The following is a 19,356-nucleotide window of genomic DNA, read 5'->3' on the forward strand; positions in this document are numbered from 1 at the left end:
CTGTGCGGGTGCGCGCGGCGAGCGGGGCGTCCTCGGCGCCGTGCGGCCGCCCCTCGGCGCGCGTGCGCGTGGCGCCGCCGGCCGGGCTGCGCGGCCCCGAGCACCGGCTCGCCGCAGGCGCGGCCTGGCTTCGCCCGCTCCGGCCGCTGCAGCTGGGCGGTGTTGCCCTCGGGTCTGCAAAGAATCACGGTTTGAGGCTAAAATCGGAATTCGCGGGGCGCTGAGGTGAGGCTGCTGAGGTGAAACCCCGGTCCCTCGCGGCGAGCGCGGGGTGAGGGCGGCGGGGCCCGCCGGCAGGGCGGGCTGCGCCCCGCTCCCCGGCAGCACGCAGGCCGCTGCGGTGGGGCACGGCCCGAGGCCGTCGCGTTGGTGCTGCCCTGGGGGAGCAGCCCCCGAGGCCCGGCCCTGCCTCCCGCCCTGTGCAGGCCTTGCCCCGCAGCAGCAGAGCTGCCCGCACCTGCGATGACCGCGTGCGGATCCGGCGCGTCCTACTCCCGATCTTCTGGGAGGGGCTTTTGCTGTGTGCCCACGCGCGTTTTCGTGGTGCTGTGTCATTGTGGTCCCTCGTTAGCTTCAGGGAGTCTCGGGTGATTTGGCGTCTAAGTGGAGAACGTGTTCTGTGGCCGTTTACTATATTTGGTCAACCTAGGCTTCAACATCAGTAGTTAAATTAGACAAAGTGTTTTCTGTGGAAATACTACTGCATGACACTCATTCAGAATTTTCCACTGCAAGTTAGGAAAAACAAATACCCAGGTGCTTTAAAAATGAGATGCAAAATAGCAAACCTTGCAGTATATGAGCTGACAATAGCTTTAAAACGCAAAAGGTGAAAAAGCTGAAATAGGAGAAATTATCACCGCTCAGGCTCGCTTCTGCTAGCGGCTTTTTTCTTGTAGCTGAACACCATCTAGTGGGATGCGGGCAGCAAGCGCGTAAGGGGTTGTCTCTGTCCGTGAGTGCAACAAAATACAGCTGCCCACGTGTCTTATCTGTATTTCTACCTTTTTTTTTGCATTTCCTTCTGCTTCTGTGCTGAAACATTAGGGGCTTCAGAAAAGCTTCTTTCTGTGTGTGTGTAGTCTTCTATTTCCCAACAGCTGGGTTACTCTAAAAGAAAGAAGTTACTTGATGCCACGCTATCTGCTATTCAAATGAAAGTATGTAAACATCTATAGATGCAAAATCATAGGAGCTGATGTTTTTCTAAAACATCCTTCTCCCTCCATGTTTCCCGTAATATGATGTACATGTCATTTATCCAGGAATAAAAACAAAATTAAGAAAAGCATTTTTTTGAGGTACATGCTTATGGGGGTGCAGTGCTGATTATAGTGAGCAAACCGAAACACATTGCCTTCCTTCTGCTTTTTTCTCAGGATGGCCCATAAATGACAGTTACCCAGAAGTTACAAAAAAGTTAGGTACCGCGTTGGGGTTTTTTTAGCAGTATCAGCTAGACAGGACTCTGCGTGGTGCCACACCCGGGAGGCTGTGCACTTCAGCAGTTCCCACACATGCTTCATTGCTGAGAGCTTCTAATTCAGTGGAAGTTTTGCAGTCGGTTTCGGTGGAACTGATGTTTAATGACTTGTCAGCGCAGTGTAACTCGTGCGTTTGTCCACTGGATGGCGCATCACTTATTTCTGCAGCCCCCGGGGCAGACCAAATAGCGTTAGTCATACTGACCGTACAACACTGGCAAACAGCGTATCTCCAGATGCCAATGCAGGGAGAAAAGGTGTATAGATAAAGCAGTTATTTAACAATTTTCTAAAGAAACATCACATATAATGACATGTAACTTAAATATAGGCTGAAACCAGCAAATTCTGTCGCAGATCTGAGCTTTCTTGAAGTACAGGCATGTCTGGGTCTCATACTACAGATGGGAGTCTAGCCGTTACTGCTGGATGTAGTTCTGAAAATCCAGTTACACTTGTAGCTCTTGGAGGAGGAGAGGTCACAATGCATTTTTTTTTTTCCCTTGGCTTTGGTTTCTGCTCAGACATTGCTAGAGAGACTGGATAGCTTTGCACAGCAAATACAGTGTTCACTGCAGTGCAAAGATCTTGAGAACCAGTTTGGACCTCAGAGCTATGCTTAGTCTAATTTTGCTAGGCCCTTGATTTCTGAGGGTGCCGAAGTATTTTTTCTGATGGAATATAGTCCTAACATACCAGTTTCCTTTGCCAGGCAGCTGGATTTAAAAGAGGCAGTGCTGTTTAAAGTGTTCATTATGCAATGAGAAGTTTGATGGTCAATATTGCAAATGCTTAGGAGCAAGTTAGCAAATTTATGCTAACCAGAAATTCCTAAATTCAGCTTGCTTTGTTCTCTGTATTCTTAGTGCCATGCATCAGTTGCAGGTTCCTCATTTCCTCCCGAACTTAAAACCAAATAAATCAGTTGAATATTTTTCTCCCCACATTTTTGCTAGGTGTGTGGAGCAGATCTTAGACTTGTGTTAATATTCACAGCGTGGATTTTGCCATGCTAAAAACATTACAGACATGTCAGGTCTTTGGTTCCTCTGCAAGTCTTGCTGGTTTGGAACCCATTTCCACAGCAAACAGTACTGCCAAGATAAATTGTTTGCCAGAGATAGCGTCAAGTCCTCCAACAAATTATCTAAGAAATGTTGAAACATAATGCTGCACGAAGGAAATTGTTTCCGTGCTTTCTGTCCTCGTAGGAAGGAACGGAGCTTATCTCTGTTACGGATTCCGTAGAGACAGCCACAGTACCTGCACCGATGCGTTGTTTAGGCTGTGGGAGTTTCTGAATACTTCACATATCAGCGGAACATATGAAATATTCATGCCCCATTTATCCTGCCCTCAGAAATCCAATACTGAAATTCACATGATTTGTGTAAGGACTCCCAACGGTTTGGCAAAGGGCAGTGAAGCTGCTCGTGGATTCCGTTAAGAGAAAAAGGAAGAGTTTACAAGAATCTGTCATTTGCCTCAGGCCCTTACACCTCAGGCAGACCAGAGCTGATGAGGGTTTAATTATGCACATGTTTATAAAGTCCCAAAGGTTTCCTCATTTGTGTGGATCTTTCCCCATTGAGTATTGCTTTGTGTCAATACTGTGTTTAAATTTTAACTAAAAGTAAAAGCTGTTTTTCATAATCCATTCCCTTTGCAGCCTTTCTCTGTGCTGAACCGTACCTGTTGTGCTGCCGGTGCAGGGTGATAACATTGTGACACATCTATTTTTAGACCATTTTCAGTCCCTCCGCTACACAATCTGAAGTAAGAAAATAACCTTATTATCTCTCTGGCTCTCTGCCTACTGTATGTGGTTAACTTTAAGATGCACCCCTTGAATATTAACTGAAGCAATGACGATTTACAGAAATAAATTTCTGAACCTTATTGTCTTAAGTCTGGTGTCTTCTGCTTTTTAGTTCTCTTCTGCTTTTCATTTGATGTGTTCTATGGATAGTGATAAAGCAATACAGAACAGTTGTGCCCGGTGTTAGAAAAGGGGAACTGTGTAAAAATAAGGAAGCTTTCTAAGAAGAAAGTAAAAGTAATATCTAAGACACTGAAGACTTGTGAAGGATAGATTGAAACATGATCATAGAGGCAGAGTAAGTGCACGTCAGTATCAGAGGAGACTAGATAAAGGGCAAAAAGACGGAGCAGAGCCAAGGAGGTTGTTAAAAATGAGTCGCATTCAAAGAAGAAAATCAAAATAATCATAAGCATTGATCGTTAGAGACAAACCACAGCAGAGGTGGTTTTATAACCAAATTGAGGGACAATTGAGACAAGGCATAAAAATGTACAATAAATGCTTTTCCAAGGAACAGGAAGTCTTAGAGCTCAGAGGGAGTTGGAACACTCAGAAAACAAAAGCAAACGTGGGTTCTGAGAGCCCCGTCTTTCTCCAAGGCGAGGTCAGCCACACTTCAGCCACTCCTGAGAGGCTGGGTTTACTTCAGTGTAGGGAAATGAGACTAAATGCTTGCTAATTGCGAAAGGAATAAAAAGATCTATTGTGCAGCCAGCCAAAAGCCCTCAAAAATACGGCTTCTAGAAATGGTACCCACAAAAGATGCTGAAGGGACGCCCGCTGCGACTTGCTTTTTGGTGTCCTGGATGAAATGGGCTGCCAAGCCTTTTCCCTGCCCGTTGGCTGGAGCTGGCAGCGGGAGCAAGCGACGGCCCTGCTTAGGCTGAGAGCCCGATAAACCAGGGCCAGAAAACCTGCAACACGAACCGCCGTCCGAATCGAAGCGCTGGGACCATCAACAGCCTCCACCCTCGGGAAGAGCCGCTGGTACTGCCCTCGTACCCCCGACGCCTGAACGCCCACCTGCCCTGCACCGCCACGCTTCACCCGGAGGGCTCCCGAGAAGCTTGGCTCGGAGGGGAGTTCAGGATCCATACGGCTGGGCGAAACTCGGGGGAAAAGAAAAAATTAAAAATTAAAAAAAAAAATAAAAGGACCAAATGCAACTTCCCAGCGTGACCTCAGCGCGCCGGCAGCTGGGACGAGCCCCTCGCGGAAATGACCGCAACCGGCCCCGGGGCACCGCGGGCCCGAGGCGGGGTTTGGCGGTGGCCAGAGCCAGTCCCGCTCCCCGCTCCGCGCCGCGCTGCTGGGACTGCTGGCGCTGCTGGGGCTGCCGGCGCTGCCGGCGCTGCTGGCGATGCTGGGGCTGTCGGCCCTGTGGGCGCTGCTGGGCCTGGGGGCGCTGCTGGCGCTGCCGGCGCTGCTGGGGCCGCAGCGCCCAGGCGCTGCCGGGGCCTGGGTGCCGCTGAAGCGCTGGGCCCTGGGCTGCCTCCTGCTCTGCCACGGCGCCTGGAAGCAGCGCGCGGCCGGCGGAGCTGCCGCGGAGCCGCGGAGGCCGCGTCTGCTCCGCCCCGACCCCCACGTGAGTGTCTCGCCACCCCCCCACCCCCCCCCCCCGGCACCCCCAGTGCTGGAACCCCCTCTCCCGGAGCCCATACGTGACACCACCTTCCTCGGCACCCCTGTCTCCCCCATCCCTGGCACCCCCCTCTCCCTGCACCCCTGGCACCCCCCCGTCCCCCTGGGACCCCAGCACCTTCACCCCCCAATCCCTGGAACCCCCATCCTCTGGGACCCACGTTCTCCCCTGACACCCACTCCCCTTGCATCCATACCCCCCTGGACCCACACCCCCTCCATCTGCAGAGCCTACATCCCCCAGGAACCTGCACCCCTCCCTGCTCCCCAGCACCCCGCATCCTCCTGGGACCTGCATCCCTCAGGGCCCCCCACCCCCTGCATCCTGGTGCCTGGCACTCCCCTGAAGCCTCGGAACCCACATCCTCGTCCCCCTCCCTTCGACAAATCCCAGGGAGGGCAGCGTGGGGACGTCGCCTTGGCAGTCCCTTGCAGGGAAGGGGATTGCCTCCAATCAGACCAGCTGGGAAAAAGCAGACACGCTATGAGACACATAAGCCTTTTATTTTTGCACACTTGGTGAATTGAACCTAATTTTCTAGGTGTACTTGTCTGCTTAATAAATAACAAGCCCTCCGTCTGCAACCTGTGCCTTGCGTGTGCTCACGTGCCATCCTGCCAAAATGCCCGCTGTGCCTAACAGGGAGGCTTGGGTGGGCTTTGCTGTGTTATCTGGGGAGAGGGGGAAGCGGAAAGGCTGATGATACAGCATTTCCCTCGATTTCCCTCACCGCATCAAGATTCGGCTTGCAGATGCCAGCTGAGATTTTGGATTCCAAGTCATTTTTCTGAAACATCAACTTGCTAACATTTCCTGGAGCCTTCTGGGAATGCTGGAGTCACATTATTTAACAAATCCATTGAGGCTGCTGCTTAGCCTTTAAAAAAAAGAAGCTGTTTTCTGTACCTTTTCCTTTCTACTAATTAAGCTGCCGCTTGGAGCGGTTTGAAGTGTTTTGCCAATCTCAACCAAATTGGGTAGGGCAGGAGTGACACCATCTTCCGAATCAAACTGACACCCAGGGTGTTCTGAGATACAGCCACGGGGTCTGTGATTTCTTCTCAGCTTCTCCAAGCAGGAGCACTGGAGCAACACTTAGGAGAGAGGTCTGAAAACAGATCTGGAAATACTTCCAGAAATGATGTCTCTGAGTTTTTGGATTGGTATCCAGTAGGCTCACTCTGTGTGTAGTTCCAGGCTTAGTGCCCTCAAAATTCCCCCTTACCTGTATGCGTAAAGGCAATAATAATCTGATTTTAGTATTTTTTTGCATTTTGCGATGAATAATTTTTCAGCAGCAGATCATCACCCATGCCCAAAAACGCATACATAAATCTTAATGTCCACTTTGCAGCTTTTAAAACTTCACTTTGAGTGAATTTTGCACAAATATGTGAAAATACGCATCTGAATTTGAAGTTACGGACTTCTGTGCCTAATGGTTTTTGAGATTTGAGGTGTTAACTGGCCCTACACCAGCACAGCTGCCGATCGTGTTAGTAAAGTGCTGGGTTTCCTATGACTTCCTTTCTTTCTCTTCCTTTTTCCTTTTTAGTTATATGTTTCTGCTAAGTTGTCGTAGATACAGTTTGGAGCTAGATGGGGAAATAGCATGTTTCTGGCTCAGTTTCTTCCTTGCAGACACACCTTCTGAGGACACATTTCATAAGGATTTTGGTCAAGGGAACTTCTCGTTGCAAAATAATCGTCTTAATTCAGGATAATATTTCATCTTGTCCATGGCTATCATGCGATAATGATGTTCCCTCGCTAAAACTGCTTCTCATCTGCTTCCTCTCTGCTTTCTGTGTGTGACCTGACTAGGAAATGGACAAACAAGGAAAGAAAAGTGCTTTTGTGTCAATAATTGATGTGTGTGTGTTGTATGCCAGATTAACTAAATGTTTTCTGAGTGCATAGGCTGGCCTGTCTTGTGAATGAGGCTTCACTGCTGCTAGCAAAACTCACTGGCTGTTCTCTGGGGTGGCTGCTATTAAATACAAAAAGTGAAAGTAAAATTTCAGTCCTGAGAAGAAACTTACGGAAAACAAAGAATTACTCACCTTCTCCCCCTCCCTTCCTGCCTCCGGCTGGAGCGGAAACCCGTTTCCCTTTCCCTAGGCGCTGGACTCGGTTTACTTCACCGGCTTTGCAGAGAGCGACAGGACCTTTGTGATCGCTCGTCTCGCCAAACGTCCCGATGGGATCTGTGAGATGTGGCTGTTCCTGAGGGTGGATGGAATAGGAGAGTTTGAAGTAAGTGGTGGGTGTGGAGGACATTCAAGAGCAATGCTGAACTCCTGTCTTGAACCTGTGTTAGAATCCCAAGCAAAAATTCATGTTCTCTGCATCTTCATGTTCTCTGCATCTTCAGTACATCAATATCCTAACAGTAAGACACTGGTGCTGTGACTAAAGACAGTGGTAGAACTGGCCAGATTACTGGTTATGTCTAATTTTTTGAGTAGGTATCTGACACTCATTTCCTTTTGCTGATTAAGTGCACAAAACGTGGCATTTTTTCTTAAAAAAAGCTCTTGGTAAGTCTCCCAGGAAGAATTTGAGCATTCAGTCTTTCTGATAATGTGCAGCATGTGGGTAATAGGTTACATTGTATGGTTATGGTTGATTTTTTTCCCTTTTTTAAATGGGTGAATGCTATAAAAATCATGGAATTGCCTCTTGCAAAGAGAAAGGAAAGCTTTTAGGAAGCTGTATGTACATCTGCTTCATTCTTGCTAAAAAGAATGCAGTATTAATCATATATTTTGACTGTGGATTTTCTTTTTTGTTAATAGTTAATAAATAAAATTTTATTTAATAATAAATAAATGACTACATAGTAAAGAAGGGGGGAACATCTGGCATAAACCCCTTTGCACACAGCTAACTTTATGTTCAGCATTTTGTTTTGCTGAATAGCCATGACCAGAAGGAGCAGGAGACATCCTATTTGCAGAAAACCGAACCAGAGAAGATTGATGTGCATTGTTTGGTTTTCTAGTAATATTTAGTATAACAATACTACTTTGTGGCTTTGTTACTTAGAACTACCAGCTGAGTTCAGGACCGTCTTAGATCCTTCCCTCCGGCAACAGGCATGAGCTCTCTTTTACAAAGGTGGCAGCTATAGGAAACAAGACAGATTTTTGAAGAGCAGCTGAAGAGTTTTGGAAGCTTGCATGCACTAGGAAGTTAAATCCTTTTAGAGGTTCATGAAATTCAGTCTAAAAATATATTTACCCCCAAAGCCCTGCGTCAGCGTGGCTATAAGCTTGACAGAGTCACTAGCGTCAGGAGCTGAGCTCTTGCAGTGACCTCTCTTCACACAAGTATTTCAGATGTATTATCTGAAACAATAATGTATTATCATATAACTTGGGTGTTTTAGATGCAATTTTCCTTCTCAACCTACTATAGGTGACCCTGCTTCGGCAGGAGGGTTGGACTAGATGACCCACAGAGGTCCCTTCCAACCCCTACCATTCTGTGATTCTGTGATTCTGTGATTACCAGAAGCAGGTAGAACTGAAAACCCATTTCAATCAAATGTTCCTCCTGCAGAGGACCATCAGAGCAGGAATTCACCGGCGTTGCATCCCCACAACTGAACTAAGCGTTTTCCTTAAACATCCTTTTAGCACCCGCAACATCCAAACATGATGGTGAGTGATGAATCTGAAGAGATTTGGAGTGGAGGAGGTCTCACTATTGAATACGTAGAGCCCCAAACATGCTGGAAAATAAGCTTCGATGGATTACTCAGGTACTCCAGCAGTCTATACTTTCATTTATCTACATTTAAGACCAAAGCTTTTTGAACACTACCTGGAAATATATTCAACCGACTAGAACCAAAAGCCATGTGGTAACAATAGATTTTTATGGAATGAAAATACAGCTAGTAACGTCTGCATCCAGTCTGGGGTTGTAATATAGCATTACTATTCTACCTTAGCACACAATGGCACCATCCTTCTGCAGTGTCCCCTACTGCATCTGTTTCCAAACATGTAAGAAACTTTTTGCTGTTTGTTTAGGAGTGATACAAAGTTAGAGTGCTTTGCCTTACAGAAAAGGACCTTACCGTCGGCAGTGGAGTGAAGAAGAAGGCGAACTTGTACCAGTTAAATTTGCTTTCCAGTAAGAGCATTTCACTTTTGCTTTGGGATGTGTAGTGGGTTCACGGTTAGAGATTTGGTAACTCTTTGCAAAGGGTCATGTGCACAAGGTAACGCATGAAGCTCTTGCTTCTGCTTTCTCTTTATGGACTCTGTTTGTCTGATAAAAAAGGATTTGCTGTCAAAGTAGCACAGCATTTCTAGCGTAACGCTGCATTTGCACCTCTGAACAGACTACATGAGAGGAAGCAGCATGCTTTCGCTCGTGGCTCTGCCCTGCCAGCTTCCCGTCCTAGGTAATCTGTTGACCCTTGCAGGCTGTTGTTGCTCTTCTCAGTTTCCTTTTATTTGCTTCCATGAAAAGTTGTAATGTATTTAAAATGATGAAAACCAAAGTTCGCCAATAACGATGAAATACAAAGACTGCCATTGCCAGAGTAGCAAGTGCACAACTTGGCCTAGTATCACCTGGAAGCTAATAATGTCTTTTATTTTTTCCTCTCTTTTCCTAGATGGGAGAACTTCACAGAAATCTTTAACTTTAGTGTCGACAGTCACCCCAGCACATTTGCACGCTCTTTTGCCCAGGAACCGTGGACCATTGAGTTCTTCCAGAGGGTCAAAAAGTGAGAGGCAAGATTAATTTCTTCTGGAGTTAATAGTAATTTTTCTACAGATCTTTTCAGGGTGATTTTAGAAGATGGGTTTAATTTGAAGTGAGCTAATAAAGGACATGGCTCTTGTTGGGTGTCTCCTGGTTTCAATACCACACCAGACCTGGCAACCTCAAAGGAGGATCCCGCACACAGACGGGTTTGTCCTGATATGTGGGTGGAGCGACCTGCTCTCAGTTTTGGTCTGTAGAACCTTGAGCATTAGGAATATTTCTTATTCTCTCTTTTTTTCATTGCTAACAACCTGATTTAGACCTCTTTCAAAACCAGTGGTGCAGGTATATCTAAGCAAAGGATCGAATGTAATTGTGTGAAAGGAGGGCTAAAGTGAGCATCTTAATTACTATACAAGCTTCAGAGAGCTACAAATACAGGAAGAAAATATGAGTGTCAATAGCGTGTTGGTTTTGGTGATATCTGCTGACTTGTAAGCAGCAGCTGTTTGGTTGTACAGCGTTTTTTTCAAACAAAGGGCATTTTTATAGTCTGTCAGGGTGGGAGGTTGCTGCTATTTCATTCTCAGGTGTCTCGTAAGACATTATGTAGCAGTAACAGGGAAATGTGAAAGTGGTTGCTAATGTGTAAAATCTGGCATAGCCATGATCCAGATGCTCTGAAATCTGTCCTGCATTTTGGGATGAAAGTCTGTCAGATTGGCACTGGGGCTGCCTTCACTTTGCCTTGTTGATTTTGTTTGTGTCATTTCACTCTTTTCTTTCTCCCAGACAAAGGGAACAACATTTCCGACATGAGCAGTGGGGCCAGTCGGTTGGAGAAATTGAAATAGAAAATCATGAGAAAATTGAACTTTCCCTCAAAGGTGTTCGGAGCCACTCTTATGGTAACAGCACCAGAAACAATTCACTCACTTGACTGCCTTCACTATAGATGGCACTAGCAGGACAATGGGACTAAAAATTATGTTTAGAAATAACCAATTTCATGACTGGGCATGAAGTTAAGACATTTCAGAGGAAATACCATTTTTATGCTAAACTTCACACGTCATAACGCTCTGAATTGAATCCTTGCGGGTACAGTTTCTAAATGAAGAAGAAACATGACAGCTTGTTCCTAAGACACCTGCAGTCCTGGGATTACTCCCGCTTGCTCGTACAGCCTCTAAGGCTGAGAGACTGTGGCTGAGGACGAAACAATTTGCCTTTCCAAGAGCCTGTGTGAGCAAAGAACTCCTTTTGTCCTTGTTATCCATCAAAGTTTAGGTACAAGAGTACCTAGATCCAAGTAGGCATGAAGTCTCCCTGAACCACAAATCCCACCATCCTCTCTTCACCTCATTTAAGGCTGGTGGTCCTCAAGGCAGCAATATTCCTGTTTAAGGGGGAGATGGGATAGAAGCTCACAGGTGGGCCAGATGAGTGCAGAGATTTATGATGGAGAGAATTTGGTCCATTCATGCCTCTTGACCTGCTGCAAAGTCATTGACACATTTGGAGCTGTTAAAATGTTTTGTGACATTTTCCTGGATTTGGCCAGTATGTAGACCTGTTATCAGTCTGACCTGACATATTACTCTGCTCCCCTTTCCATTAGGCCTCGAACTAATGGAAAAAGAGGAACAATTCCATTATTGTTTTGGGGACATGCTTAGCCTGTTATCAGTTACTGGAGAATTTCTTTACTTAAAGTTGATGTCAAGCCACGTACCATTATTTCATGTTTTCCAGCAATGGTTAACTTCAGGTTGGGTGATTTTGATCTTTTTTGAAGGTATCAGGAACTGGTCTGAGATTTACCGGTATGTCATGATTTTGGCACGCTTTGAGGTAGGTATTAGCATGCCAATATGCAACTAAACCATGAAAATGGAAGTGTTCTCATATTTAAATACCCAGAAATAAGGCATTGGGAGCATCCATGGTGTGCAATCAGAAGTGCTAACTGGTGCCATCATTAGCCCATATCAATGTTGGAAGCAGCTTTCAAAAGCAGAACTACATGTGTAAAAACTGAGATTTTGCTACACTGGTTGAACCAAAAGTTTTTTTGGTAACTTGAAACTGTTTGGTTTGGCTTTTTAAAGAAAAAAATAGACAGACAGCTTTGCAGGACAGATTCTCAGCTGCCGCAGATATCCAGTGCTCGATGGAGTTAATGCAGTGCTGATTCACAAAAATTGAGAGCTCGAGGTGTGTGAAGGCATCCTAAGCCTTCATGACAGCAGTCAGCAAATATTTCTGCCTGTTCTCGGCTCTGACCTCTGCTTTGCCCTTGTGGCTGTACCAGAGGAGTGTCTGCGCTGTGGCTGCTGGGAGCACACAGCCTGGGGAAATGCTGGGTGCTGGCGTTGCAAGCTGGCATGCAATCCGAACAGATGCTCCTGAAAAGGCATTTCCTTTGCCAACACAGGCGTAAAGAAGTCTAAACTCTCTGTTATAGGCAGCATTACAGGAGTTAAGACTGAATTCAGAATAAACATTCTTTTCCCAGCTATATGTTGGCTGGCACAAAAACACACCCTGGAATATCCCATATATGTGCAGATCCAGTAGCTGCTGTGATTTAACGTATGCCTGTGTTCCTTTTCATAAGACTGTGCTTTTGCACTGTAATGTGTATAGCCAGGTAGTAAGCTCTCCCTTTTCTTCATCGTTATTCAGGACTCAAAATAACTATGTTTCTTCCTCTGCTAATTAAAAGCCACCTGACTGTTAAGAAGGAATTGAAGTTCATCGCTGATTGAAGTTTGGAGTCCTCATACCCTGAGTGTCTGTACATAGCAGTGTAGGCTTATACTTGCCTTAGAGCAGCCCAAGCGGAGCATGAAGGGATTCAGACTCAGGGATGGAAGGATGGAAGAGAAATGAATAAAAACAAGAGATTCCAGTTCCATCTTAGTTAACATTTTTCTTCTATGCTCCTCTCAGGCATAGAACAATATAGGTTAGAAGAGATGTCAGGTCAAAGCGGGGCCCGCTTTGATAGGTTGCCCATCGGTTTTGAACATGGCTAGCTGACATACCTGCATGTATTGTTTCCCGCCTCTTATGTCCGCTTGCTGTGGACTTTCTGTTGTCCTTGATGTCCTTAATTTGTCCTTAATGTTTCTGGTTTATATTCTTGGACTCTCATTTGCAGCCAGATTTTCATAGAAGATGTATTGAGAAGATTTAGCGATACAAAGTCATAGCACACTGCATAACCTGAGTTATATCCAATGTTTTCTTGGTTAAGTCAGCCTGTGATCCACACAAATGAGTCTTCACAAATTAGACTGCTTTTTCTTTATTGCTCACTTACAGGATGGGACCGCAGCACATTTAACAATTATTAATATTCCGGCTACCACAACTAAGTAAGTAACCAAGGAAGTCTACGCTGCTAAAAACATACGTCTTAAATGTGGCAGAAGTTGCTCTGCAGGACGCCTATGTGGACATTCTTGATTTGAACTTGTGTAGCCCAATTTGCATCCACACCCTCTTGCTCTCCACTCCCTCCGCCCAGTTTTCCATTTGCGGTTAGTCACTAGGGCAGCTTTCACCGTCAGTTACTTCCTTCCTGTTCAATTACTGTTTTTCTGAAGCAGCTGTCTTGCCTGTCTTGCTGTCTAGATGATTTAGAGGTACAAATAGAGTACTCCCAGCTATTGAAGAAGGTGCGTCTGCCTGTAATGGGGCATTACGCAGGGAGCCCGGCTTTGCTGACTAGTGTTCTCTGCGTCCAGGAGCTTCAAGACTAGCGTTCATGGCCCTGTGACCAAGTGGGACTAAGTGACCTGCCTGTCCCACCTGCCCACCACAATCCATCCTGCAAGCCTCATCTTTCCTGCATGCATGGCTTCCTCAGCTCAGCATTCACAATATCCCACAATGTAACCTTTTTTATTTATTCCTGCTGCTTTCCGGGATGAAGGCCATGCTTAGCGTTGAGCTCCCTTGGAAGGCCAATGGTCTGGTCCATTTGAGCTTTGGTTGAACTTCAATTCTGCTCTGTTTCTTTCCCCTGCAGCCTCACTGTAGGTTATGTCTTTTTCCCCGATGGGAGGAAGGCTGGCATTGAGTGGTCTAATGCTTCGCTGGCCGAGATTGCTGAGGATGGTGTTATCAAGGACAAATACAGAGTCAGTTTTACTGCCGGTAAGCTAAATGTAGCCCAGCTATATCTGCCTGCAGCTTTTATGGCACGCAGTTAATTTAGTGGAGGAAAGACTATTCAGTGAAATTCCATGTGGTCATTGGAGCAAGTTTGAAAGCTAAATGCATAATCTTACCCCCTGGGAAATTTACTCCTGTGCTGAAGTGAAGTCATGTGTGCAGGGTGTCATCAGTGAAATAGTGTGTGTCCACTGCAGGACCAGGGCCACAGGCAGCTGTGTCGGAGAGTTATGGTTTCCATTGGTGGTGACTGTTGCTTCTGCTAATCCAGAGAAATGATGTGATTTTCACTTTTGGGATGTCAAAGTGTACGTTATGAGGTGGATTAAGCTGCTCTGGAAATACAGCTTGATCAAAGCTTTTACTTAATTTACAAAGCAGACAAGAAAACTATTGCTCTTTAGAGAAGAAAAAACCATACGTAAAAATAATAGATCTTGGGATTTTTTTGAGATAAAATACTACTGAAGGTTGGAGACATTCTTCCCTTTTTACTTTTACCAAAGGTGACGAGTCCTTTGATGTTTCTGCAACGCTGGATGAGCAGGCTTGCCCCGTGGTGTATAATGGCCTGACTGGAAGTGGCGTTTTCCATGAATGCATTGCAGATTTCCGACTGAACGGCTTAACGCAAGGCTGGGGCTTGGTTGAATTTTATTACAGGTAAAATAATGACGGGCAAGCAGACATAAAGAATTCCCATCCTCCTGTATTGACCTATGTGGCTACAGCTCCGTAGAGATTTGAAGCATAAATGCACAGACTTTTTATCTGATGTTAGGAAATATTGTTCATGTAGTGCTTCATGTTTTTATTAAATTGGCAAACACTCTATATATTATTTGAAAAAGAATGATTGTGCAAGCACTTCATACATTCAGACAAACCACGGGCACTTGTTCAGTTGTTTGTTATACAAGTTTATGAAGGATTTTATATAGGTCTCCATATAGGTTTATGAGTTGGTGGATGATCCATTCTGGAGGCAATAATTAGGCAATCTGTCAAATTATAAAAATAATGAGCCCTCTACCCCGAACAGCAGGCTAACTGTTTACAGGGTGAAATTTGCTCACACAAGTATTTGTCAGACTAGAGCACAGAACAGATAAATGTTCAGAAAATCAATCCAGGAACGCCTCTTCTAGAGGAAAGGATTACATCGACAAAATATGTGCTTCTCGGTGAAGTGCTGTTTCTCCTGCCACATGATTTTCACAGTCTTTTACTGGAACCTTTTCCCTATTGAGTCTTTTCTCTCATGAAAAAAAGGGCAAGTTTGGTTGTTTACATTTAGTTTGCTTTTTAAAATAAACACTAATTCTTGGCTGTCAGAGGAAATGCCACAGATGGCTTTCAGGAGATTGCGAGCTCAGCTTCTGAAAACCAGACACATCTAAAGCACATAAAATAGACCACTAAACCCCCAAACGCCTGCTGGTTGAACTTGAAAAGCGTGGCCTGTAGCTGCTGCCAGGTACCCGCTCCACTCCCTTCACTGGCTGTCAGAACCTGCACAGTGGAGGAAATGACCCAGCCCGGAAAGTCTCCGCTAAAGCCCAAACGAGGCACCCTCAGCAAGTCCGGACAGTGCTGGACATTTCTAGATCCATCCCAGGAAGGCTCAATTTGGCAATGCTGACAAAATTCCCGTAGGCTCCCATCTCGTATCTGCTTCCAAATCAAAACCATGTTAGAAATTAAAGGGTGGGTGCCTTGTTCTCATCCCTTTCTGCAGAAAATGAGCTCAGCATCGCTGCTTTTCTTGCAGGGACGAAGCCGCCCAGCTGGTTCCAAATTTGCAGCTTGGTTCAAAAGCTGAAGGACCTGACCTTTCCTCCTGGTGCCCTGCAACCAATGGTTCTCCCCCGTGAGCATTTGCAAGCTTGTCACAGCAACATTAGTAAGCAGCAGCTTTCAAAAAAAATGCTATTCTTTGCAAGATGCACAGTTTTAAGTGTGGAACTTGTTGCAGGATGCTGCGGAGGTTGAGGGTATAAAGAGATTTGGAGAGAAATGAGACGATAGATAAATTTTTAGTTGTGCACCTTGCTAACCATGGTGGTCTGGAGGCAATTTAAAGGAGAATTCTGAACAGCTGATTGCAGGAAGAGTGCACTAGGAGGGGTCACTCCACACTCTTGTTTTTTGGTGTTTTTCCTAAACTGACGGCTGCTCCCCACCGTGAAGACCAGGACACTGGGCTACATGGATCTCTGACCCAATGCAGCAGTTCCTCTGTTCTTTCAGATTTGTTTTTGAAATAAAAACTCTATCTTTCTGAACTCTCTGGTTGTTATAGTCACTAAAACATGGGAAAAAGCTGTTACAGGAAACTACACTGATTCAATAGTCTTGTCTGTGACTGTATGAGAGCTGAACTGGAAGAAGTATGAGAAAGCACATCTAAATGAGGTGTCTTCTAGGAACAGCATTAATGGCCAATGAAATAAGTGATAGAAACACATTTTTTCCGTGTCTGAAGGAAAGCCAGGATCTGGTAGTTCAATTTAGAAGACAATCTGAATTTCTCATCATTCACTTGAACTTAGATGCCATATTAATCTTGACACCCATGTTAGTCACTGATAGCTCCTGGCCCAAGGTAACCTACAGTGCATTCCCTACCTAGATGCATCTTGCTGTTAAGTACTAAAAATTAAACATACTTACGAGATGTCAAGAAATAATAGTTACATGGGAGATCTGGACAGAAGGAATTAAGGAAAGGTGCCTCATTCTTTATACCAGGCAGCAATGCTATGCAACTGCTGGGAGCATCATAAGGATTTGTTGTAATAATACCTCCACCTCACTGAAGAAAGTAGTGAAATCTGGATGCACGTGTATATAACGTGTATTTTCTGCTTAGGTTCATGCTGGAGGAGACTTTAATAGACTTTAAAGAATTATACTTTCTGAGATGGTTCTTACAGTTACTACTATAACAGCGTTATGTGCAGAAGAGGTGCATGAATATAAAATTACTCAGCCTATATATATCACGGCAATGACTGCATGTTCAAATTTGGGGTGCGTTCCTGAACAAGGCTGGGATGATGCAAGCAACAGCCTGATCTGATGTAACAGGCTGAGTTTATCAGCAGTCTCTTCTGCAGCTGTGCAGTAGGGCAGAGAGATTCCCACTCCCTAATTAATAACATTGTCCTTGTCCTGCATTTTTGCGTGTGAGCTGTACCCCACCGAATGCACAGATTTGAGGTGCAAGTGTGTGCCCCTCCTTGCACCCCACACCATCGGCTGTACGCATGGAGCAGGCTTACAATTGCATTTCTTTTGGGATAGTCATTGATTCGCAGCTTTGGATTTTAGCCGGACTTCTCCTATAAATACTTCTCTAGTTGCAATGGTATTAAGAAACGCATTCTTGTGAGTCTTGCACAAATTTAAAGATGTCTTAAGTCTGTCTGTGTGCTGGAAGTCTCAATGCACCAAAACAGGGAGCTTTTAAATTACTCGAGACAATGGTACTTGGACAGAAGGGAAGGCCTTGTGCCTCTTTTTACACATAAGAAATCAGTCAAACAGGTAATTTTAGAAAGCTTAGAAAAATAACTATGTTGTACATCACCATTTGTTCCTACTAAGTATGTGGCTTGTTTTGCTATGATCTCGGGAACATCTGTTCCCCTTTTCTGTGGAGTTTTTGTCATCTATTTCCTTTTTGTTTTTATTTTTGTTTGTTTGTTTGTTTCTTGAAGACTAAAACATGAATATTTAGAAGAAGGAATACAGGCACATAATCAAGCAAGGTCTTTGGAGGATGTCGGAGAATGCAGGTAATTAAATTGTTAATTATTACTCTGGAAAAATAGAGAAATTGCTGTTAAAAAAATTCCCTGTCCAGGTCAAAAATTAAAAATCCAGCCCATCAAGGAAGGTATTGGTCTGGCTGTTTCTGACTCACAGAAATTGGGCTGCAGCTAGGGATGCTGTGGGGTAAACGGCAGGTATCTCCCCCGACTCGCAGTCTCTGAAGTTTGTGTTCCTGCAGTGGAGGAGGCAGAGGAGGATGACTTAGTCTTCATCGCTCTCCTTTTGAGCTCTTTACTTGTTTCATTTGGTGCCAGTGGGTGGAGAATTAGAGCACTCCAGAGTTCAGTTTGGAAAAGTTCAAGCAGGGTAAAGAAAATGATTAAGAAAGTTTTGAGCTGGCAGGTTTATTTGCCAGGTGATGAACTACTGGTACGGTATTTCAGCTTGAAGGACTGAAAAATTGACTGTCGAGGGTTTTCTCACTGGATTTCAAATTAGTTTATAGTGAGCTTGTGTCCAGACACATGGAATAACTTATTTAATTTAAAATAAATCTACCGAGCCCCACGCTTTGACCATATGAAGTGGTCCTTCTCTTGCGGCTCCTTTCTCGGTGGAAAAATCCATTTTGGGAAATGCTTCCGCAGCCCAAAATCATTAATTTCGAGAAAAAATGCAGTAAATGGAGGTAAGTCCTGGCCAGAAGTGAAATGTAGCATATGATCTGCTCTCATCCAGCACGAAGGGAGGCAGCTGGAGCCTTGTCGGGGTGAGCTGCTTTCCAGCATCTGTGTTTTGCGCGTCTGGGAGGAACTGAACACCTGTAATTCCTGCTGCTGTCAACGGGCCAGTGCCTGACACGGCAAAATGCTTGCGCAAAATGTTTGCACGTCCCACTGGAGCTCACATGCATGTTGAATTTCATGATTCAGGCACTTGTAAAGAGGTCACTTAAAGGCTATCAGCCCCAAACTAAGCATTTGCCATCAATCTGGCCTTGGCTACTGATGTCTAGAATGGTAAATATTTTACTAGGCTTATTTATTCTCCTTCCTTCATGCAATCTTTCATGTATTCACAATATAGATATAAAGGCCATTTTCAATGACATTGTATTTCACCAGCAGAAAGAAGGCAAGAAAAAATTTTTTTTTCTCTTTGGATTTATGTCCTAGCCTTACAGTTGGTGAAGCAAAGAGTAGTCCGGGGAGTTCTGTAATTTATCAAAAAAATGTACTCTGTGGCTGAATTATCTCTGCAAAGCAACCAGTTATTTCGAAAGTAGACTTTTCCCTCCATAAGAACAAGCTCAGCAGCCAAATGACTCAAAGGCATACCAGACAAAATGACTGATAACCACCCACTCCCTTCTCCCATTTACTGGAACCCCAACTGCCTCACGCTCCCTCTTGTTTACCATAAAAAGCCACATCTTGTCTTTCTCCATCCAAAATTGCTCTTCCCTAAACCTTGACTTTTTTATTGTGGCTCTCCTAACGTACTTGGACTCAGAGCTCAGGTGTCTGAAGCAGGGCCTCCAAAGGGATCTTTTCTAGGGGGCTTCTTGGGTCCCCCCCATTTTGAGGTATTTTCCTTTCCTGGTTGAGGCTGTAATTAGTTACAGCATTGATTTTTGCTTTTATTCAGCACAATAAAAACTTTACTAAAAGCACAGTGCAAGTGAAGTTCATTCTAATCTGGCCATAAAATTTTATGAG

The 19,356-nt window shown here is 44.9% G+C and overlaps 1 protein-coding gene across 2 annotated transcripts; it reads left to right on the plus strand.

Moving 5' to 3' along the window:
- Nucleotides 1-106: 106 nt before the first annotated feature.
- On the plus strand, nucleotides 107-16,146 carry LOC104326230 (uncharacterized). 2 transcript variants are annotated; one of them, XM_075433759.1, is made up of 11 exons: nucleotides 107-225; nucleotides 7,070-7,204; nucleotides 8,590-8,714; nucleotides 9,023-9,091; nucleotides 9,582-9,695; nucleotides 10,469-10,584; nucleotides 11,475-11,530; nucleotides 13,007-13,059; nucleotides 13,716-13,843; nucleotides 14,368-14,524; nucleotides 15,633-16,146. In XM_075433759.1, exons 2-11 carry the CDS (start codon nucleotides 7,163-7,165, stop codon nucleotides 15,733-15,735), a joined length of 963 nt encoding a protein of 320 aa, XP_075289874.1. In that variant the 5' UTR covers nucleotides 107-225; nucleotides 7,070-7,162; the 3' UTR covers nucleotides 15,736-16,146. The 2 variants fall into 2 exon arrangements, with proteins under 2 accessions (XP_075289874.1, XP_075289873.1); XM_075433758.1 differs by lacking the exon at nucleotides 107-225 and adding an exon at nucleotides 4,644-4,891.
- The last annotated feature ends 3,210 nt before the right edge of the window (nucleotides 16,147-19,356 follow it).

This window comes from Opisthocomus hoazin, chromosome 12, assembly GCF_030867145.1.
Source record: "Opisthocomus hoazin isolate bOpiHoa1 chromosome 12, bOpiHoa1.hap1, whole genome shotgun sequence".
Taxonomy (NCBI): domain Eukaryota; kingdom Metazoa; phylum Chordata; class Aves; order Opisthocomiformes; family Opisthocomidae; genus Opisthocomus; species Opisthocomus hoazin.